The 23,994-nt window shown below is 42.8% G+C and overlaps 1 protein-coding gene across 1 annotated transcript in view; it reads left to right on the top strand.

The window, feature by feature from the left end:
- Nucleotides 1-23,994, top strand: part of LOC112225892 (protein FAM171A2) — a 76,701-nt gene that overhangs the window by 37,806 nt on the left and 14,901 nt on the right. The window contains exons 4-5 of the mRNA XM_024390011.2: nt 18,762-18,920; nt 19,381-19,560. Of these exons, the coding sequence (XP_024245779.1) occupies nt 18,762-18,920; nt 19,381-19,560 (339 nt within the window). The remainder of the gene's footprint in view (nt 1-18,761; nt 18,921-19,380; nt 19,561-23,994) is intronic.

Below are 23,994 nucleotides of genomic sequence, written 5' to 3'. Positions count from 1 at the left end.
TTGTACATAGCCCATCTGTAAATAGCCCATCCAACTACCTACTTCATCCCCATATTGTTTTTATTTACTTCACTTTTTTGCTCTTTTGCACACCATTATTTCTACTTGCACATCATCATCTGCACATCTATCACTCTAGTGTTAATTTGCTAAATTGGAATTACTTCACTACTATGGCATATTTATTGTCTTACCTCCTTACTCCATTTGCACACACTGTGTATAGATTTTTCGATTGTGTTGTTGTTTTTTGTCGCACTGCTTTGCTTTATCTTGGCCAGGTCGCAGTTGTAAATGAGAACTTGTTCTCAACTGGCCTACCTGGTTAAATAAAGGTGAAATAAATTTTAAAAATAACACTCACTCTATGTGTGCCCATAAAGCCTACATTTCTCTTTCCCTCAGAAGCCCCCCCATTGTCATGTGGGTTCAGAACAGAGCTACTGAAACAGGCCATGTTGGAGTTGACTCTCCTATATTTTGTGTTGCATAGTGTGTGTTAAGTCTCTTGGGTCAGACGTCATACTAATGCGTTACTGGGGATGAATCAGTGTTACACACAATTAATTGGAGCAACACGGGAGGCTTAGTTATCCCCTCGACAGTCCTTTAGGGAAGTCATATTCAGGCTCTGAAGGTACTTTGCTATGAGTGGTTGTTAGCCAGTCATAGGCCCTAGAAGTGTGTCTAAACCTTTACTCATCTGGTTCTGTGTCTTATCTGTGTGCTTCATGATAGAGACCATAGCAGGGATATCGACAAGGTTATTTCTCAGCTATGGCATTGAGCCTGATGTGTCCACAGCTACAGAAAAACCTCCAGGGAAGTCAATTGGTTGTCACAAAAAATGGGGAAACACATACAGCAGTAAGTGACTGCAACCTAGCTAACATGAATCATGCTGTGATTCAATCATCGCATCCCAGCTGCACTTCTAACTCAAATGTCAAGCCTTTACAACACACACACACACACATAACATTATTTACAGCAGTCTCCGCCTCTGGCATATGCTGCTCTTTAGTGGCTACACTCGATGGTCACGCTCTCCCATCATGCCTCCCTCCATATGCTCTGCCCCCTCCATTGTTTCTGTTGTTGCTCTGTGATGTCGGACTGAACACCTGGGCCTTGTCCGTTGGTATGGAAATGAGGGAACAAAGGGTACAGAGCGTTCACAAAAAGCACACTTGTCCTATCTCATTCCGCTGTCTCTAAGCCAAGCCATGTCCCAGCCATCAAGCCATTTTATATGTTGATTAGTGCTGTGGCGTATAGCACAATTATTCAGCAGCACCAATTTAGTACGAAGTCCTGTCTTTGTTTCTGGATGAGGTAAGGGGCATGCATTGTCATGCGTATGGAACATTTCTGGGATCTTTTATTTCAGCTCACGAAACATGGGACCAGCAGTTGTGTTTACATTTTTATTGAGTCTATACAGTCGTGGCCAAAAGATTTGAGAATGACACAAATATTAATTTCCACAAAGTTTGCTGCTTCAGTGTCTTTAGATATTTTTGTCAGATGTTTCTTTGGAATCCTGCAGTATAATAACAAGCATTTCAGAAGTGTCAAGGCTTTTATTGATAATTACATGAAGTTGATGCAACGAGTCAATATTTGCAGTGTTGACCCTTCTTTTTCAAGACCTCTGCAATCCGCCCTGGCATGCTGTCAATTAACTTCTGGGCCACATCCTGACTGATGGCAGCCCATTCTTGCATAATCAACGCTTGGAGTTTGTCAGAATTTGTGGGGTTTTGTTTGTCCACCCTCCTCTTGAGGATTGACCACAAGTTCTCAATGGGATTAAGGTCTGGGGAGTTTCCTGGCCATGGACCCAAAATATTGATGTTTTGTTCCCTGAGCAACTTAGTTATCACTTTTGCCTTATGGCAAGGTGCTCCATCATGCTGGAAAAGGCATTGTTCATCACCAAATCACTCTCAGAGGATGTGTTGGCACCATTCTTTATTCATGGCTGTGTTCTTAGGCAAAATTGTGAGTGAGCCCACTCCCTTGGCTGAGAAGCAACCCCACACATGAATGATCTCAGGATGCTTTACTGTTGGCATGACACAGGACTGATGGTAGCGCTCACCTTGTCTTCTCCGGACAAGCTTTTTTTCCGGATTCCCCAAACAATCGGAAAGGGGATTCATCAGAGAAAATGACTTTACCCCAGTCCTCAGCAGTCCAATCCCTGTACCTTTTGCAGAATATCAGTCTGTCCCTGATGTTTTTCCTGGAGAGAAGTGGCTTCTTTGCTGCCCTTCTTGACACCAGGCCATCCTCCAAAAGTCTTCGCCTCACTGTGTGTGCAGATGTCACACCTGCCTGCTGCCATCCCGCAGCCAAATCAACTTTAGGAGACAGTCCTGGCACTTGCTGGACTTTCTTGGGCACCCCGAAGCCTTCTTCACAACATTTGAACCGCTTTCTTTGAAGTTCTTGATGATCCGATAAATGGTTGATTTAGGTGCAATCTTACTGGCAGCAATATCCTTGTCTGTGAAGCCCTTTTGGTGCAAAGCAATGATGATGGCACGTGTTCCCTTGCAGGTAATCATGGTTGACAGTGGAAGAACAATGATTCCAAGCACCACCTTCCTTTTGAAGCTTCCAGTCTGTTATTCGAACTCAATCAGCATGACAGAGTGATCTCCAGCCTTGTCCTCGTCAACACTCACACATGTGTTAACATGAGAATCACTGACATAATGAAGGCTGGTCCTTTTGTGGCAGGGCTGAAATGCAGTGGACATGTTTTTGGGGGATTCAGTTCATTTGCATGGCAAAGAGGGACTTGCAATTAATTTCAATTAATCTGATAACTCTTCATAACGTTCTGGGGTGTATGTAAATTGCCATCATACGAACTGAGGCAGCTGACTTTGTGAACATTAATATATGTGTCTTTCTCAAAACTTTCAGCCACGACTGTACAGTTGAAGTCGGAAGTTTACATACACTTAGGTTGAAGTCATAAAAACAAACTATAGTTTTGGCAAGTCGGTTAGGACATCTACTTTGTGCATGACACAAGTAATTTTTCCAACAATTGTTTAAAGACAGATTATTTAACTTATAATTCACTGCATCACTTTTCCAGTGGGTCAAAAGTTTACATACACTAAGTTGACTGTGCCTTTAAACAGCTTGACAAATTCCACAAAATGATGTCATGGCTTTAGAAGCTTCTGATAGGCTAATTGACATCATTTGAGTCAATTGGAGGTGTACCTGTGGATGTATTTCAAGGCCTACCTTCAAACTCAGTGCCTCTTTGATTGACATCATGGGAAAATCAAAAGAAATCAGCCAAGACCTCAGAAAAATGGTAGACCTCCACAAGTCTGGTTCATCCGTGGGAGCAATTTCTAAACGCCTGAAGGTACCGCGTTCATCTGTACAAACAATAGTACGCAAGTATAAACACCATGGGACCACACAGCCGTCATACCGCTCAGCAAGGAGACATGTTCTGTCTCCTAGAGATGAATGTACTTTGGTGCGAGAAGTGCAAATCAATCCCATAACAACAGCAAAGGACCTTGTGAAGATGCTGGAGGAAACAGGTATATAAGTATCTATATCCACAGTAAAACGAGTCCTATATCGACATAACCTGAAAGGCCGCTCAGCAAGGAAGAAGCCACTGTTCCAAAACTGCCATTAAAAAAGCCAGACTACGGTTTGCAACTGCACATGGGGACAAAGATTGTACTTTTTGGAGAAATATCCTCTGGTCTGATGAAACAAAAATAGAACTGTTTGGCCATACTGACCATCATTATGTTTGCAGGAAAAAGGGGGAGGCTTGCAAGCTGAAGAACACCATCCCAACCGTGAAGCACAGGGGTGCCAGCATAATGTTGTGGGGTTCTTTGCTGCAGGAGGGACTGGTGCACTTCACAAAATAGATGGCATCATGAGGGAGGAACATTTTGTGGATATATTGAAGTAACATCTCAAGACATCAGCCAGGAAATTAAAGCTTGGTCGCAAATTGGTCTTCCAAATGAACAATGACCCCAAGCATACTTCCAAAGTTGTGGAAAAATGGCTTATTGGAGTGGCCATCACAAAGCCCTGACCTCAATCCTATAAATAATTTGTGGGCAGAACTGTGCGCGAGCAAGAAGGCCTACAAATCTGGTTCAGTTACACCAGCTCTTTCAGAATGAATTGGCCAAAATTCACCCAATTTATTTTGGGAAGCTTGTGGAAGGCTATCTAAAATGTTTGATCCAAGTTAAACAATTTCAAGGCAATGCTACCAAATACTAATTGAGTGCATGTAAACTTCTGACCCACTGGGAATGTGATGAAAGAAATAATAGCTGAAATAAATCATTCTTTCTACTATTATTTTGACATTTCACATTCTTAAAATAAAGTGGTGACCCTAACCTATAACAGGGAATTTTTTCAAGGATTAAATGTCAGGAATTGTGTCAAACTTAGTTGAAATGTATTTGGCTAAGGTATATGTAAACTTCCGATTTCATCTGTATATTCACTACCGTTGAAAAGTTAGAAATGATTAAGATGGAAAAAGAACACTGACACTGGACAGAGGAACTCTGCCTAGAAGGCAGCATCCCGGAGTCGCCTCTTCACTGTTGACGTTGTGACTGGTGTTTTGCGGGTACTATTTAATGAAGCTGACAGTTTTGGACTTGTGAGGTGTCTGTTTCTCAAACTAGACACTCTGGTTCAGTTGTGCACCAGGTCCTCCCACTCCTCTTTCTATTCTGGTTAGAGCCAGTTTGCGCTGTTCTGTGAAGGGAGTAGTACACAGCTTGTACGAGATCTTCAGTTTCTTGGCAATTTCTCGCATTGAATAGCCTTCATTTCTCAGAACAAGAATATTCTGACGATTTTCACAAGAAAGTTCTTTGTTTCTGGCCATTTTGAGCCTGTAATCGAACCCACAAATGCTGATGCTCCAGATACTTAACCGGTCTAATGAAGGCCAGTTTTATTGCATCTTTAATCAGAACAACAGTTTTCAGCTGTACTAACATAATTGCAAAAGGGTTTTCTAATGATCATTGATCCTTTTGAAATGATAAACTTGGATTAGCTAACACAACGTGCCAGGAGTGATGTTTGCTGATAATGGGCCTCTGTACGCCTATGTAGATATTCCATAAAAAAATCTGCCGTTTACAGCCCAATCATCATTTACAACATTAACAATGTCTGCACTGCATTTCCGATCAATTTGATGTTATTATAATGGCCATAAAAAATCTAAGTGTATGTAAACTTCCGACTTCAACTGTATACAGTACCAGTCAAAAGTTTGGACACATCTACTCATTCATTTATTTTGGCTGCAATATCTGAAGCTGATAACCACCCGTAACTTGTCACAACACAACTGATTGGCTCAAATGCATTAACCTTTGTGTAGTCTTAACATTCTGTATACTCCCCTTGTCCTAAGGGTAAAAAATGACCCACGTTCACTAAACCTCTAAAATGAAGCATCAATTTAATTACAACCCCCCCCAATCTATTTTGCATGAAGAAAACCTGTCATTCATCACCAACTTTGTTAATATCTGGGCTTTCCCTCTTCACAATGCAGAAAGACTGCATTTAACCACTCGTTTTTATTACAACACACCTGTCATAATTATTTTGTTTATTAAAGTAGAGGTTTATTATTATTATTATTATTATTATTATTATTGCTTAAGATACTGCATAGTTGTAAACATATATTTTTTAGCTAGAGATAGCACTTGTATAGCCTAAGGAAGTAGCAGAAATGTGCAGAAAGTAGTTTTGAATGCATTTTATTGAAGGGAAACAATAAATCTTGAACTTTTTTGGCAACATAGGGATATATACTGATATACTGTAGAATGAGGAATTCAACTACAAAATACTAGTCTTCTACCATTTTTTAAACCATTTTCCCCACCCACAAGGTGTATAAACAACAACAATAAATAAGAATAAAATAAGATAATAGATACAAAACAAAAAAAGTGAAGAACATAAATCAATCAACTCTAATTAGCACATTTATGCAAGTATGTGTGGATGGACTTTTCAGATGTATTTCTTACATGTGCAACACATAGTATTTGTTTTACAGTCCTTCCTTGGGGGCAGAATTGGCATATCCTCCTCTTGCCTAACCCAGCTGCAGCCTCAGGTGAATCAGGACAATATTCAGCCCCCTGAACAGCTTTCACAAGCGATGCAGAGGCTGCTGTGCGGGGGAGGCACGCCCTTCTTTGAATGTGTGGGGTTACAAGTGCCTTTTCTCTTGTTCCATATCACGAAGGCATTGTATGAGGACACATCAATGATGTTATGGAAGAAGACCAGGGGCCAGCGTTCGGTCATCCTCCTGCAGCTGTAAGTTCCAATCACATTGTCCAGGTTGTCCACGACTCCTTTGTTGTGGTTGTAGTCCAGGGTGATGGCTGGCTTCCTGTCCTTTGCCATTTGTTCAGTTTACTCAGGAGGACCACATTCTTGTTCCTCTTTGGGAGGTAAGAAACTAGAGTGGTGGTGGGGGTGAAGGCAAACTTTAATGAGAAGGACTCTCTCCCCCATGTTGCGAGGAGTGCAGGGGGAGCTCAGGCTTGTTCTTTCTAACTGTGCCAACCATGGTGATCTTCCTCTTCAGGAGCTGCTGGCTGAGTTCAATCAGTTGCACACCTAATCTCAATTTATCATTGTGTATGTGTGTGTGTCTTTGAGGTTTTGTGTTTTTTTTGGTGTGTAAATAATTTTATAACTGCCGGGTCAAAAATGACCCTAAGACAATCTTTATACCCTGGTGGTGTACAGCTTTCTTGGAAATATGAACAAAGGCGATGTTTCACTTTTGCCAATGTTGGGGTCACTCTAGGAAAAGTCATCAAATTTCAAGTTGAAAAAATATAATTTAGGTGGTTTTCTCTGCTGTAAAAACATAGCGGCGGGTCATTTTTTTTACTATTAAGAAAACACAAGGGTTAAGAAGGAAATAAATTCCACAAATTAACTTTTAACCAGGCACACCTGTTAATTGAAATGCATTCCAGGTGACTACCTCATGAAGCTGGTTGAGAGAATGCCAAGTGTGTGCAAAGCTGTCATCATCAAGTCAAAGGGTGGCTTCTTTGAAGAATCTCAAATATTAAATATATTTTGATTTGTTTAACACTTTTTTGGTTACTACGTGATTCCATATGTGTTATTTTTTAGTTTTGATGTCTTCAATTCTACAATGTGGAAAATAGTAAACATAAAGAAAAACCCTTAAATGAGTAGGTGTGTCCAAACATTTGACTGGTACTTGTATATGTATATATTTATTATTTTTATTGTATTTCTTTTGTTAGGGGGTGAAAGTCTATGGGCATCACCGTAATAGAAGATGGTCCTGGTATTTGTCAGAGTTGCTAGACTATCAATCGACCCATGCCATTGGAGCTTGGACACGGTGTGTCCAGCATGATAAAATACCTAGAGAGAGTGCCTCCAGACAGACACTGGGAAGCTGCCAAACCATCCCAGATCACAGGCACTTCAGCCAGCCACCGAACTCTAATCTCAATGGGGTTAGCGTTAACATTGGCTTTACAGCGCAGAACACAAAGCCCAGTCCTCACTCCCGTGTGTTTTCCAGCCTAGTTGACAGATGGCACGCTTCGGCTGAACTTTCACCCACACCCAGAGCCCATACTGGCTCTGGGCGGCATTAATAAGATAAGATCACACAATGCAGGGCACCTCCATTAATTTGTCACCTCTGATGGTGGTACCCCCTCAAGGTCAAAGGCACTCGGTTGTATGCCTACACCTTTAAGGCAGTCTTCTATCTTTGCATGTCCTTACTTTTAGTGAATAAATGACCCAATGAAACTCCAACACGCTTTGTGAAATGGAGTGCAGTACTTTTAACTGATGAATGGCTGGGTGGGATGAATCAGTGTCCTATTCCCTCTGGGGGTCTCTTCTTAATCTCACTCAACCAGGCTTTCAGCGGGGGGACATTTTGGTGATGGGTGGCCCATGTTCTCTCTTGGGACCCTCACTGCCACTCTCCCCCTTAGGCCCCTGCAACCACCCCACCACTCCCTCCTTGGCCCTTCCCCTTCTCTCAGAGCAGAACCCAAGGAGTGACCCAGTCTGCCTGCCTTTCAGGGCCATTGCAGAGTCCTTTGAGGTTTGTTTGTGAGAGACTTCATACTCCCCTCTCCTCAGTCATCTTCTCTCTCCATCTTTGCTTTATGCCATAGCTTCCTCCTTAGTCTGGCTGGGATCCTGCTCTGCTTAACAGACAGGCACTGTTCAGGGCTCAGAAAGTAACCAGAGAGCATGCCCTGTACCAACCAATCAGCTCTGTGTTTTCTAGAGCCATGCCCCAGATCACGTCCCTGTCCTGGGCTGGCTTCAGTGAAGGAAGGGCAGCGGCTTGGCCTCTCAGATGGAGGGGGGCTACGGAAAGGAGGGAGCAGAGGCAGGAAATAAATGGTGGAGAATAACAAGTTAAAGCACAGCTCTGAGGTGACATAGTCTGATACGGAGTGGTCTGGCCTCTGTGAGGAAGTCCACTAGTCACAGGACCATATAATTATACTGAACAAAAATATAAAGAAGAAGCGTGATCATTACACAGGTGCACCTTGTGCTGGGGACAATAAAAGGCCACTCTAAAATGTGCCGTTTTGTCACACAACACAATGCCACCGATGTCTCAAGTTTTGAAGGAGCGTGCAATTGGCATGCTGACAGCAGGAATGTCCACCAGAGCTGTTACCAGAGAATTTAATGTTAATTTCTTTACCATAATCGTTTTAGATCCGCAGACCACGTGTAACCACACCAGCCCAGGACCTCTACATCCGACTGATCTTCTGAGACCAGCCACCCGGACAGCTGGTGAAACTGAGTCTGTAATAAAGCCCTTTTATGATGAAAAACTCATTCTGATTGGCTGGGCCTGGTTCCCACGTGCCTCTGCCCAGTCATGTGAACTCCATATTTTAGGGTGTAAAGACATTTTTTTCCATTAACTGATTTCCTTATATGAACAGTAACTCAGTACAATTGTTGCATGTTGCAATTATATTTTTGTTCAGTATACATATAGAATCCATTTCTGTCAAACAATACTACTAAATTACTAAATCCTACTAAATTACAGAATTTAGTCAAATAAATCTTTCAACGGACTGAATGACATTACATTTGTATTGAGTAGTGTGCTGAGTACACCTCCCACACCCTATTTAAGAAAATGCTCAAGACTTTGTTGGAGTGCCTACGTAAATGAGAGCCAATTTGGATCAGGAAAAGTGAACTAAAGAAACTTGAGCGTGTCAGAAATCTCAGAGCTGTGGAATCTTACCCCTGGTTGCCCATGACAACCTAATTGATTCATTTGGTGTGAATTGGCAGTCCCTGCATTGTCCAGTAGTATCGCTGGTTTGTTTGTCTGTTCTTCACTTGATCTGAGCTGAGTAACAGTTTGTTTGGGTGGATAGGGGTATCTATTCTGGTTACTTATTTCATTGGCATTCACACTGATACTATATAGAGCGAAAATGATTGTGCTTGGTTGCAAACATGATGAGTATTGCTATGCAATGTAAAGAATGGTTGTATAGGGGAAATTAAAGACATTAAGATTTAACATTAGCCCTTGGTGGCTGCTCTTTTGAGGTAGTTTCACATTTGAGCATGGATTGTATCCTGAGTATATTATATATGAGTGAAAACAGTCATACATGCACACCTTAACCTAATTATTAACATGCTTAACATGCTGTTTCCAATCAGCTAATGAACTCTCCAGCATGTGACTGTCATCCCACCATGCAGTAATGTGATCCTCTGTCAAAGTTTACAGAAGTTCACAGAAGATGAGTGACGTAGAGCAATGCCTAGTGTTGGTGGAGAGGTAAATACAAAATAATGCTACGAGCAGCAATGAACGGGGTTCACGGGATGACAGAAAGGACACAAAAACATGTAGGATAACAAAGCAAGTACTCTATCATGGAGAAACTATCTTCCTTTATGTGTTATCAATGAAATCAAAATGGTGACACAAGTGAAGTTTAGTTTAGTGCTGTAGGTCTGAATTCAGAAGATAATCATTCTTAAAACCATTACTTAATGTATTGAGTTTATATGTGACCTGATCAGGAAACTAGGCATATGTCACAACTTCACAGGAGAGCGATTTTAATGTTTTTTGGAGGGTAGGGCAGAAATGCCTTCTGGAACATGTGAACTTTCATGTGCCTTAATAACACATTTGTGTGCCATCTGTAAATACGAATAAAATTGTTAAATTACAAGCCTTGTTGGTTAAGCCACAGAAAAAGTCAGCAACCTTCCCACTAGCCATGATGGGCTAAGATAATGAGTGGGCTGGACATGCCGAGAGAGGAGTTCAGATTGGTCTGCGATATAGAAGGCTTCTGTCTATTTGAGCTGGTCAGTCTGTGTTGGTAATCTTGTCGAACGTGGCTTTTGCTCTCCGTGTTGCTCTCCACTTTCTGGAGGATCGTGTTTTGAAATCATTAGAATTAGAGTATGATAGCTAAAGAGATGGAGAAAACACCTGTCTCTGGATTACATCTTCAAACTAAGGGCAACCGTGGCATGGCATCCGTGACAGGGAGACGCGTTCATCATGCATGATGATTTTGACAGAAAGTGGTTTCATTTCAAGCTAAAGTGTACTGTTAGCTAGCTAGCTAACGTTAGCTGACTGGCTCCCTAGCCAACGTTAAGTGTATGACATTATTATTCGTATCCCAGAACTGTTTGCTTTGCTAGTTAGAGCCTAATGTTAGCTAGCTAACATTGAACCTGGTTTGTTAGCTCCCCGCAGATTCATTCAGGGTTAGTAGCGACATGATGTGGCACTATGTTCATTGTTTTTAACTAGATAACATTCGCTGGCTGGCTCATTAGCTAACGTTACGTGACGTGTGTGATCTTACACGTGATTTACCTAGCTAGGTTCATTGCTTACTTAGCTAGCTAGCTACATGTCTTAAGCTAAAGTGTACAACACCCATTGAATATGGCCGGTGTCAGTAAGCGTCTGCAAAAAAGCATAATGAAAGTGTTGCCAGCAGAGCTGGTTAGGCTGTTTTCATGTAATCCAGAGGTAAACCTATCATTGGCCAAATCGCCGAGTGTGCACTCTGGAACGCTCCGAGAGCAAAACGAGATGTGTGGGGCTAAAGCTTAAGAGGGTGTGAACGATGTTGAATGGGTGTAGACAAAGAGCTCTTCACTAGATACCAAAACATTCAAAGGCCATTTTCTCAAAAGTGAGTTTACAAGTTTATGACCTTTCAAAGCAGAATTACTTTCCCATTGTTCCTAAAAAAAATTATTATATTCCATTTTGTAGCTCTGAGTCTCTACTTTTATCCAATGTTAAAAACACCATTTAAAATTTTGCTACATAAGACCGAATCCAGGTGGTGAGTCACATATACAAAATCTGGGTCAATTTGCCTAATGCTTTATGTTTAAATTTTGGCAGTGAGGAGCCCTTTATCTACTTCCACAGAGTCAGATGAACTTGTAGATACCATTTGTATTTTATTTATTTATCTGTTATTTTACCAGGTAAATTGACTGAGAACGCATTCTCATTTGCGGCAACGACCTGGGGAATAGTTACAGGGGAGAGGAGGGGGATGAATGAGCCAATTGTAAACTGGGGATTATTAGGTGACCGTGATGGTTTGAGGGCCAGATTGGGAATTTAGCAAGGACACCGGGGTTAGCAAGGACACCCCTACTCTTACGATAAGTGCGATGGGATCTTTAATGACATCAGAGAGTCAGGACACCCGTTTAACGTCCCATCTGAAAGACGGCACCCTACACAGGGCAGTGTCCCCAATCACTGCTCTGGGGCATTGGGATATTTTTTTAGACCAGAGGAAAGAGTGCCTCCTACTGGCCCTCCAACACCACTTCCAGCAGCATCTGGTCTCTCATCCAGGAACTGACCAGGACCAACCCTGCTTAGCTTCAGAAGCAAGCCAGCAGTGGTATGCAAGGGTGATATGCTGCTGGCTTCAATGATTTTAAGTTAAATGTAGTTGCGCTAATGGCTGGAATTCTATGGGTATCTGCTAGCATGCTAGCATGTACCCATAGACCTAGGGTATCTTATAGCATAGAAGATACCCATAGACTTTCAGCCATTGCGCTAACACTAGTTAGCATTGGCTCGCGAAACTACACAAAGGCATACACAATTTACCCATGAGTTCATCTGACTCTGGGGAAGTAAATAAAGGGCATCATGGCCAACATACCAAAGTATCCTTTTAAGATGAGTGAAACATTTTCAGTGTACGTGTATTGGTATATTAGGGAATATTATAATAAATAAAGTGTTTCATACATCTATCTGTCATCACATTTGCAGATTTATGTAAAATAGCCTATTATTCTTAATGTAGATTAGATAGTCATAATTTAAGCTCATAGTATATCTCGATCATTGTTCACAAAAAAAGACTGCAATGTTCAATGCGTGACTGAGTATACTTTCTTTTTGTGTATATAAACACATTTAATGCAATTCTACTACACTTTATATGACTGGGGACATTAGCAGAATCCTTTTTAATACAACAAAAATGACAGGTTAGTATAGGCCTATAGTCTACTGCTGACTCTGATAAACAGATCAATAAAAAACGACCTTGTCTGCAACCATCTAATCTAGGCCTATGAAAAGGGGAGACACAAATTGTACAGTGTGACATCCATCTAACCTGGAGGAACAAATTATTGTCCAAAAACAACGTTTCAAGTGACACTGACCCAATGATAAAGAGTTAATATGTGCACAGCTCACTTAACAGGGATATTGTTTCGATCGATTAGATTTCTTGGGCCGCAAGCGAGTAGTAGCCTTGAGCATATACCATGGTATCTGCAAAAAGCCACAGGATGGTTTTTCAATACTGTCAATACCATCTAAACTATTTCTTATAAGTTTTTCTTTACATTTGAATATTTGTAGCTACTTTTTAATAAATACTTGCAGTCAACTTGTGCCATGTGTTAGGAGAGGAAGCAGATTCCATTTTTCATTTCACCTGTCACATTATTTTACACTATGAAGTTTACCATAGTTCCCCAGAACAGTTGAGCCAGACACGTTCGTTTGTAAATATCACAATGGGAGAAAGCGGGATCTGGTCCATAGCGTTGTATATCTTTTGGCGAGTCTGTTGTGCGGCGCACATGAGGTGTCAAAGTTGCACTTGTATACAATTCTGTACTAAAGGTTTGACATCAGATATCTTAGTGGTTTTCTGCCAGAAGTCAAAGAGCGCTAGATGAGTTATATGTTACAGTTGCCATTTTTTCCCTGTGCTTTGTTTCTCTCCTCCAATCATCTCCCCTCTGCTTTGTGTACACGTTCTTCTCTTCCATCATCGCTACTAGCTATGCTTGTATAACTTCATGAGCTGGATTTGCCTGTCTTTGCAATTTGTTTATTTTAGCATTTAGCTAACAGCATCTATGTGATTTCTCTATAAGTTTTGTTAGCATTCTGGTAATAGAGGCCCAATGGGCGTTTCTTACGTTTTTGTATGCAATAATGGTAATAATGTAAATCCCGGGATGAGAGAAGGACGTTATGACAATATGAAAATGTGGATACCGCCCAAGCCTACAAGGGAGTCGTGTTCAGAGACGAAACACAACTCTGGTGTGCTTTACAAGTTGATCATAGAACACACATACAATCTACCCAAGGAAATGTAATGAGTTATGAGAAAAGACAACTGGATGTTGGATACCATTCAGAATAAGATCATTCAACAACTGTCTCACGCCATGCAGAGGGAGATTGTGCCGTGCGTACCAGAGTGTCCCTTCTATGAACTGAATGGCAACACTGAACAATTTTTATGCAATCTCCAGTACGTCGACCAGAACCTGGAGTCACACCAGGTTTTGGGGGATCTATAATGCCCCCGACTCTACGGCCAAAACTCAGTTCTTTAGTGTGATCAGGAGTGCAGGCTCGACCCTATGCTCGACCCTATGTGAACTGCGTTCCCTGGATCTGGTTTAGCAAGAAGTTGCGTGCGAGTTGAGTCTACACGCGAGGTGAGCCTTGTGGCTGACACCGTGAACTTAGTGCAGGGTGTGGCAGTTGTCATACGGGAGTCACACAAGGGCCAACAGTTGTACGACTCACTATTTGGTGTGGAAGAAGTATTGACCAACATCCGTGGCCTGTGTCCAACCAGGTGGTGCAAGCGCACGAAAGCCAATCTTGAATGTCTTCTCCGCATACAGCACTTTCCTCTTCACACTTGACATTCTGAAGGATGACAAGAGTGACAAGAGTGTCAAGGGGGAAACGAGTGCAAAACTTGGAGGACTGCACAAGCAGGCGATCAAGGAAAGAATGTACTTTTGCATACTGTGTTGGGAAGCACTGTTCGGGCCACGTGAGGCAGTAGCCAGGACCATACAGAGCATCAAGGCAAGTGCACTTGGCACCCTCAAATGTGCTGAGGGAATGGGTCAGGACACGGAGAGATGACAGCGTAATGGAGGAGATGGCAACCAAGGTTTGTATTAAAATACAATTTAATTAAATAAATGACACACAGACAACACATGCAAAACATAATGTATCGTGTGCTGCAATGTATTATTTCTAATGCTTGTGTGCTTTGGTGGGAGGTGAGTCCACATTGCTGGATTTAGTTGGGTGGCACAGGCCGTATTCTGCATGGAGAGCTCTGAGCTCTGTTTTGTAAGCGGTGCACTCATGATTAATGCTCTTATCTATTCAGTTGTGGGGGTTGGAGTCGGACACACACATTCTGCTGTACAGTTTAGTTTGAGTTGAGACAAGTCTCTCTGTCTCCCTCGCTGTTCCTCTCCCCTCTCTCCCTTCTCTTCCCCTTGTGGTGAAGAGGGGAATGGGAACAATATCAAATTAGGAACATGGCATTCTCATGCCCTTGGCTTGTAGGCCTGCGCCACTCATCTCAAACAAGTAGGCTGATTAGCCTACTAAGCTGCACCGTGCTGGGTGCGGCCCAGTGAGTGGTGCTTTCCACCCATGGTGCTGGATCGAGGTGAGCACCAAACTATTTTTTCTCAAGAACATTAAAGACTGATGTAATGAGTCTATATACAAAATCCGTAGTGAATCTGACATATGGTTCATGAGAAGATGATTGCAGATGATTTGGAGCATTAGCGTTACACATGCAAAGAATGAGTTGTTAATAGTTTCCTTGTGTTTTGAGATGTCAATACCGACATCGGTGTGGTTCACTGTAGGGATATCCATGATAGTGATGACAACTTTCAAGATCATAGACCACTATGGGGTGGATTTACAGTGGTTTAAATGGACACGTAAAATTCATTTTTTTATTTGTCAAGAACTCAGCCATCTTTTGGCCAATCCCTTAGCTTTTTTTCTCAAACTATGTTAAGAAATGTACCATTTAGTATTATTTGGTTATATGGTTCATGAGAGGAAGGATTTATATATTTTTACATATTAGCGTATGCGTATGTTAGCGTATGTCCTGACCTCAATCCCATAGAAAATTTGTGGGCAGAACTGTAAACGCAAACTTGACTCAGTTACACCAGCTCTGTCAGGAGGAATGGGCCGAAATTCACCCAACTTATTGTGGGAAGCTTGTGGAAGGCTACCCGAGCGCATGACCCAAGTTAAACTATTTAAAGGCAATGCTACCATATACTAATTGTGTGTATGTAAACTTCTGACCCACTGGGAATGTGATGAAAGAAATCAAATCTGAAATACATCATTCTCTCTACAATTATTCTGACATTTCACATTCTTCAAATAAAGTGGTGATCCTACCTGACTTAAGACAGGGAACTTTTACTAGGATTAAATGTCAGGAATTGTGAAAAACTGAGTTTAACTGTATTTGGCTAAGGTGTATGTAAACTTCCGACTTCAACTGTATATCGGGAAGTTAATCAGGGAAGTGATGGAGTCCAGGTGAGTCTGATGATGTGCAGGTGCCCGTAACGATGGTTGCAGGGGTGCACTATAACGAGCAGCCTGGTGACCTAGAGACCGGAGAGGGAGCACACGTGACAGTACCCCCTCCCCAACGCGCAGCTCCAGACGCAGGACGCCAACAAAAATGACAATCCCTGGGATCAGGAGCGGACTGGTCACCTCTGCTGAGGCAAGGGAAACCTTTCAGTCCGGCTGAGACGTGGGAGCCTGTCTCGGCAGGGGCACGGGAACCTGAGAGACCGTCTGATGCAGGGGAGCCTGGCGATCTGGCAAAGGCATGAAATCCCGACGAGCCGTCTGAGGCAGGGGAGCCTAGCGATACGGCTGAGGCATGAGAGCCTGTAGCAGCTCACGGACCTGACGTAATTCCCACCGAGAAAAAAAAAAAAGCAAGTTCAGGGAGTGAGTGTTTTAATAAATAAACGTAACATAATATAAAAGAAGAAAACACGAACAACGCACAGAACTGACACAGGAACAGAAACAATAACGCCTGGGGAAGGAACCAAAGGGGGTGACATATATAGGGAAGGTAATCAGGGAAGTGATGGAGTCAAGTGAGTCTGATGATGCACAGGTGCTCGTAACGGTAGTGAGAGTTGAAATGCTCACTAACAGGGATGTAAAAAAAAGTGTGCACAATATTTTGGAGGAATAAGCTTTTTGTGCATTTGGATCATTTCTGGGATATTTTATTTCAGATGGGACCAACACTTCACATGTTGCAGTTATATTTTTGTTCAGTATAAATGGACACGTAAAATCAGATTTCCAGATTTTTCAATAACTCAGCCATATCTTAACCAAGCTTTTCTCAAATTAAGTAAAGAGATGTTTCATGGGCCTACATACCAAATGTTGTGTTATTTGGACTTATGCTTCTTGAGAAGTAGTTCCAAGATGGAGGAAAATCCATCCTTACAGACCTAATGGGTCTTTGAGGCAAATTTGTTCAGGATGAGGAAAGACACCTACATACAAAGTTTCAAGTCTTTAGATATGAGGTTTTAAGTGAGACCGCTTATAGCAATCGGTGGCATTCTTTTTGACCGAGTTAAATCAAATCAAATCTAATTTTATTTGTCACATACACATGGTTAGCAGATGTTAATGCGAGTGTAGCGAAATGCTTGTGCTTCTAGTTCCGACAATGCAGTAATAACCAACAAGTAATCTAGCTAACAATTCCAAAATTACTACCTCATAGACACAAGTGTAAGGGGATAAAGAATATGTACATAAAGATATATGAATGAGTGATGGTACAGAGCGGCATAGGCAAGATACAGTAGATGGTATTGAGTACAGTATATACATATGAGATGAGTATGTAAACAAAGTGGCATAGTTAAAGTGGCTAGTGATACATGTATTACATAAAGATGCAGTAGATGATATAGAGTACAGTATATACGTATACATATGAGATGAATAATGTAGGGTATGTAAACATTATATTAGGTAGCATTGTTTAAAGTGGCTAGTGATATATTTTACATAATTTCCCATCAATTCCGATTATTAAAGTGGATGGAGTTGAGTCAGTGTGTTGGCAGCAGCCACTCAATGTTAGTGGTGGCTGTTTAACAGTCTGATGGCCTTGAGATAGAAGCTGTTTTTCAGTCTCTCGGTCCCAGCTTTGATGCACCTGTACTGACCTCGCCTTCTGGATGATAGCGGGGTGAACAGGCAGTGGCTCGGGTGGTTGCGTGGCCATGCACTTATGGCATCTAGTTTCTGTGTGCCAAATTAGAAAAATAGTGACCAATCTATGCTTGAGTTATTTGACAATGTCAACAACAACAACTATGAACCCGTAATGAGAGTAGAAAAAAGATAAGTGAGAGATGTAATGTCCAATTCAGGGACAGGGAAAGTGCCACATGTTTCACTGAGATTGACAAAGAGAACCTGAGAAAAGAAGTGGCAACAAGCTACTCTAGCGATGAGGTGGAATGGAGCGATGAGGTGGAATGGAACGATGAGCACAGGAATGGAATGGATACACACAGTTCAGTAGAGAAAGAGAGATGAGATAGAGATGGATGCTACAATACAGCCGGCCTGGGGTGTTCAGTATAGTATATAGACCCGCTGCATGGACACGCTTGCCTGACTGCACAGATCAGGCCCCATTGCCCACCAAATACTAATCATGTCAGACATGTGGCACCGTTACGAGGTGCCAGTGTATTTTTAGGCTCCTTTTTTCCTTTGTGGCAAGCCAAATCAAACAGGGAGAATGGGATTATAGTTTGACAGGCAGGGAGACTAGGGGACCGTTGTCCAACCTGCAGGGTTAGTCTCTATTGTCTTACTATAGACCAGCAAATCCTGCTAGTTGCCACTATTCCTGGATGCTCCTACTGTACTGTATGTGAGATTGGTTGTCATTTCAATTTGAGGGTTGGGTTGATCCCGTGATTGTTTCTGTATAATCTGAATAAATTATAGATAAATGATTTGATGTCTGTCTAAAACTGATTTGTGGGGAGGAAATATTTGTATTCTATTATTACTAGGATTATGAACAGTACTGTCTTCAGCTCTTCACTTTGGTTGATCAACTTTCATAGGCCATATGATTGCCACGGCAATGCTGTAACCTTTATGCTTCATCTTCAGTTGCACCCCCAATTTCACAGACGCCCACTTTCTTTCCCCTCCTTCCCCCACTTTTCCCCTCTCTCACCCCTTCCCCCTCCAGGTGTCAAAAACCAGCCATGGATACAGCTCCAGAGGAAAGCAGTGGCTCTGGCCCTCAACTCTACCAACCCAGAGCTCTCTGCTGTGCTGACCTCTGCACAGAGTCAGTATGAGATAGGAGGTTTTCCCTACCCACTGGGCCTGGAGAGCAATGCCACTGGTGAGACATGGAGGGAGGGAGGGAGGGAGGGAGGCGAACAGCGAGGGTTGAAAAGGAGAGGGTAGGAGGGAAACAGGAGATGAGATAGGAAGAGAAGAAAGGATGAAGGGAAAGTACATGGGTAAAAGACTGTCTGAAAAAAGTAGAATTGCTCAAGTGGAAAATCCAGAGATTTTGACCGAAATAGATCTGTCAAAAAAGTCCCAAATGGTGAGAAGTGATGGCAGGAAACCAGGGAGAAAGTTTGATTACATAGTCTTATGTCTGAATGTGTCATGAATGATGAGAAGCCAATGGATAGTGTCTGTTGGAAAGACTCCTCTGACCTAGTGGGAACCAGGTCAACCATGACGATGATGATGAATATTGTGATGTTTGCATGATGATGGTAGCATTAGCATGGTAGCAAGCCTTGTTTGGGGATTTTCTACTGTTCTACCTTTGTGCCGTCTCTCCCCAGGGGCTAACAGTAGCTGGGTGGAGCTGATGCCGGTGGCGGCGGTCAATGCCCAGCTCTTCAGTCGTAACGGAACCGGTGTTCAGGTGTGGGACCCCGTCCATATCTGCATCCCCCTGCCCTTAGACACACCCCTGCAGACAGCCACCAGTGTCCCCGTGTGGAGGTTCGACGACAAGACAGGTAAGGGGGAAACGCCCACCATCATAGCTGACCAAATACTGAGAGCCCTCCATGTACAAGTGTCATCAATCTGTTTGTTAGAGTGCCGACTCTTGAGTGCTGTCAGTTGAAAATGGTTTCCTTAAAAAAAAATATCCTTGTATAACAGCCACATACAGAAACATCCTCGTACATACTTTGCCAGTTTCATTTGTTCATCAACAGTGGGCTTTCATTTGTTCATCAACAGTGGCTTTCATTTGTTCATCAACAGTGGGCTTTCTGCTATACTGAAATACATACGTAAAAATGCCTGTCAATTAAAAACTGCCGTTGATAGCAAGGCACCGCCCCGTCGAACCACAAATCGTTTATCCCAGCTAAATCCACTCTAAGGCGTATAAATGGCAGTGGTCTGAGCTTGGAAGGGGCGAATAAGAGGAACCTACAGTCCATCTGCTCTAACTATGGCTGCCTGGACTCCCAGCTGGTCACAGATAGCCTGGTTCAACTAGCTCAGCAGTGTTTTCCTCAGTTCAGTGTGGTATACCCAGGCTAGCTGATCCGGACTCACATGGGGTTAATCTTCCTCCTCGCTGCTCCTCGGTGTCTGGAATATTGCAGCTCACTTGGCTGACAGAACTGTTATACAACTGCTGTGCATGCTTTCACAGCGAGGGAGCCACACAACTCTCTCCATCTCTCTCTTTCTCTCTCTCTCTTTCTCTCTCTCTCAAACATTTATTTCTTTCTGTCTCTCTCTCACTCTCTCTCTCTCACACACACATAAACACACTCTCTCCCTCTCTTTCTCTCTCTCTCTTTCTTTCTCTCTCTCAAACATTTCTTTCTTTCTGTCTCTCTCTCTCTCTCACACACACACAAACACACTCTCTCCCTCTCTTTCTCTCTTGTTCTCTGTCATTCTGTCTCCCTCTCTCACTCGCTCTCTCTCGCTCTTTCTTTCTCTCACATACACACTCTCTTTGCCTCTCTCTTGCTCTGCCTCCCTCTCTCTCCCTCTTTCTTTCTCTCTCTCTCTGCTTCTCTCGCTCTCTCTCATACATTCACTTTCCCCCCTTGCTTTATGGAACCGATGCCTAAAAACACCAGGCCAGGGTTGTTTCTTGTCTTGACAAACGTTCCGGACCTCCCATGGTAGCTATCATCCCAGTGTGTCTGAACTGGGACATGCAGATCACTACAGATCTCATTGACATGCCTGGCATTTCCCTACCGAGATTCACATTACCATAACTATGCTGAAGAAACCCTGGTAAAACGCTTCCTATGAATACCCTCTTCATAACGCATTATGTATTTAGTCATAGAAGTTTATGAGCAGTTATTAGTGCCTGTGTCGTGCATCAGTATGCATGATTCATAGCTCAGGCATTCTAAATGTGTTTATAACGCATTATGAAGAGGGTATTCATAGGAAGTGTTAACGCAGCCCCAAGCCTATTTCTACAGATCTCCACGATAACCTCAACTTCTTGAAGTGGGATTTCAAGGATGGTACAGTGCACAAGGAACTGAGAAGAGCAAGCCTAATGAATAAAAAGTAATAGCCAACCAGTCTGGATATGTCTTCCCAAGGGTAGATGATGAAGCACCTATCTGGCAGGCTCTATTTGGATTCCCAGCATCCTTCCGTGGTGGTATCTCAAATACGGAGAGCAATATGCGTGCGCAACTCGGAACTATTGCATTTAGAACTCATGGACATGCATTAATCGGTGGATCCGAATGCACAAAAGATGGGTGTGTCATTCGGATACCGTAGTTGTGGGTTCAATGTGCAGAAAACATGAAAAACAGACTTTGTGTAAACACCCCTTTTTAACACCTTGTGTAAAACTGCAGCTGTAGAGTGTTGTTGTCCTGAAGCCTGATGATGTGATTAGTCCTGTTATATAGCTCTAGGAACCATTGGACAGAGGAGGCAATGTTCCCCGCCTCTCTGGCCTCATGTTGCCACGGTAACATGATATGAGATGCAAACAGAGACACAGATGGATGGATGGATGGATGGGAGGAGGGGAGGAGGAGAGGATTTGGAGGGTCAGTGTTTTTGAGTACAGGAGAAAGGGGACAACAAAGCTGTCGTGGACGGCGAGATTTTGAATAGTGTGATGAGCTTGTCTGTTGGAGTTAGCTGTACACTATTGCTCACCTCATGTTAGGATGGCTTAGATGATGTGAGGATTAATGGTTGTGACTCTCTGTACTAAGTGCTGACCCTAACATTCAGTATTGAGCCAAAATAGGTTACTGCCAATTGACTAGGCACCCCCCACGAAAAATTAAAAAAAACATTTCTCACTCTCTCGCTCCACTACATGGCGTATATTGTGGGTTTTCGTGGGTGTTGAATTTAGCAGTTTGCTAAAAATTCAATGTATGAAAATGTTTTACTCTGTACAGTAGCTGAGAGTAAAATCAAATCTTTACAATACAGCACAGGATTAGTCAAACAGAGTGTTGCAGCGTTAGGTTCATGCATTATTTAACTATGTGGGTTTTTATTCAACCGTCCACTAAGTGGGAGGCTCAGCCAGCGCAGAGCTCACATCTCATTATCTGCAGTAAAGAATGAACAGTCAGCCAGGTGGTGAGAAGCTTACTGATTATAATGTGGACACCAGGGTGGATGTGTTGTTAACTGTGTCATCTCTAAATGTTTTGCCTCTAATCCCACCACGCACGCACGCACGCACACACACACACACACACACACACACACACACACACACACACACACACACACACACACACACACACACACACACAGTGAGAGAGCTCTGGGGGGGTGGGCTTTTATTTGCTTAAGAGGGAAGAATGCCCCACACTGATCCTCATGTAGTACTGCAGCAAGTACAGTGTATATTGTACTTGTTTCAGTATATATTGTATACATAAAGGCTGGTTAACTTCTGGGTGACAGCATTTAGGCATAAATCATTTTTTGTATCCATTGCGGTTTAACTTACGTCCAACAGAGTAACCTTTTTCTTTTCCCCGACCTATGCAGATGCAGTAAACCTGGAAGTTTCTACTCAAAACAAATCAAGTAACATCGCAGGTTCACCCAATGTCAACAAGTACTAGACATGTAGAATCCCACACGGAGCAATGAAATATACTCCTGTGCAGCTTAAGACCAGTGTTGAGTAGAAAAATGGGCCTCGAGTCTAGTGTCCCCAGGGGCTCCTCTAGATTTACGAGTTACTGTAAGTCTGGATGCACGGGCCTCTCTTCCAGAGTGAGCTTTGACACCAGTTTCTCTCTCTCGCTCTCTCTCTCTCTCTCTCACTCACTCACTCACTCACTCACTCACTCACTCACTCACTCACACACACACACACACACACACACACACACACACACACACACACACACACACACCACTCCTCCAGCGTGCCAGGTTACACTTGCAAGACTTTAAATCCACCATGATGTTTGGGGAGGTTGGGGACACCTGCCAGGAGCACTCGGAGCACTCTAGCAAATAGAATCAGGTGCTGCAGCGGAAGCCTTTAATTGGTCGGTGCTGTGGAACGCTGTGGAACGCTGTGGCACTATGACAGGACTATCAAGGGAGAGCTAAGTGGGCTGTAATACAAGGCTGCTGACTGTCAGTCAGGTTTGCGACTGAGAGGAAATTTGGAGCGTGGGTGGATATTGCCACTGAAGAGAAAAATGTATTTGTTTTGGACTGAATCACAAGTTTGTGCATATGTGGGTGTGTGTATAGTCTGTGCATAACCATTTGCATGACAAATGAGTACAAGAGAACAGTGTGATGATGAGTCCAAAAAGTTTAATCAAAGTTGAACATGACCCCTTTCGTCAGTCAAGAGGAACACTCTCTCTTTCTCTCTCTCTCTGTCCTTGATGACCCCTCCTATGTGATCTCCTCCCATCCTCCTCCTTCAAGGCGTCTTTAAAAGAGAAAGGAGGAGTGTTTCTTGTTCTGGATAGCCCAGGAGACTCTAGATCAGAGGCTCCATTATCTCTCCTGACTCAGCTGTGACAGAGGAAAGGATATGAGTCTGTGTTTGTTTTGGAGACGGATGACACACACACACACACATGGACTCGGCGGAAAGACAAGCAGAGGCTGTATAATGCGCATACTCTGTCAGGGGATAGTGTGGGGGTGGTTTGGAAATCCCCCCTGCTTTATGATGAGGAGATTAACAAAAGCCCCTGCTACTGTTCATCTGTGTGCATGCTGACCCCTAGTGGTCAACATGTAACACTACATCCATGGTCGGGCACTTCCTAGATCAGTTTATTTTTTTATTTAACCTTTATTTAACCAGGCAAGTCAGTTAAGAACAAATTCTTATTTTCAATGACGGCCTAGGAACAGTGGGTTAACTGCCTGTTCAGGGGCAGAACGACATATTTGTACCTTGTCAGCTCGGGGGTTTGAACTTGCAACCTTGC

Source organism: Oncorhynchus tshawytscha, linkage group LG27, assembly GCF_018296145.1.
Source record: "Oncorhynchus tshawytscha isolate Ot180627B linkage group LG27, Otsh_v2.0, whole genome shotgun sequence".
NCBI lineage: Eukaryota > Metazoa > Chordata > Actinopteri > Salmoniformes > Salmonidae > Oncorhynchus > Oncorhynchus tshawytscha.
This window is presented reverse-complemented; position numbering and strand designations above follow the sequence as displayed.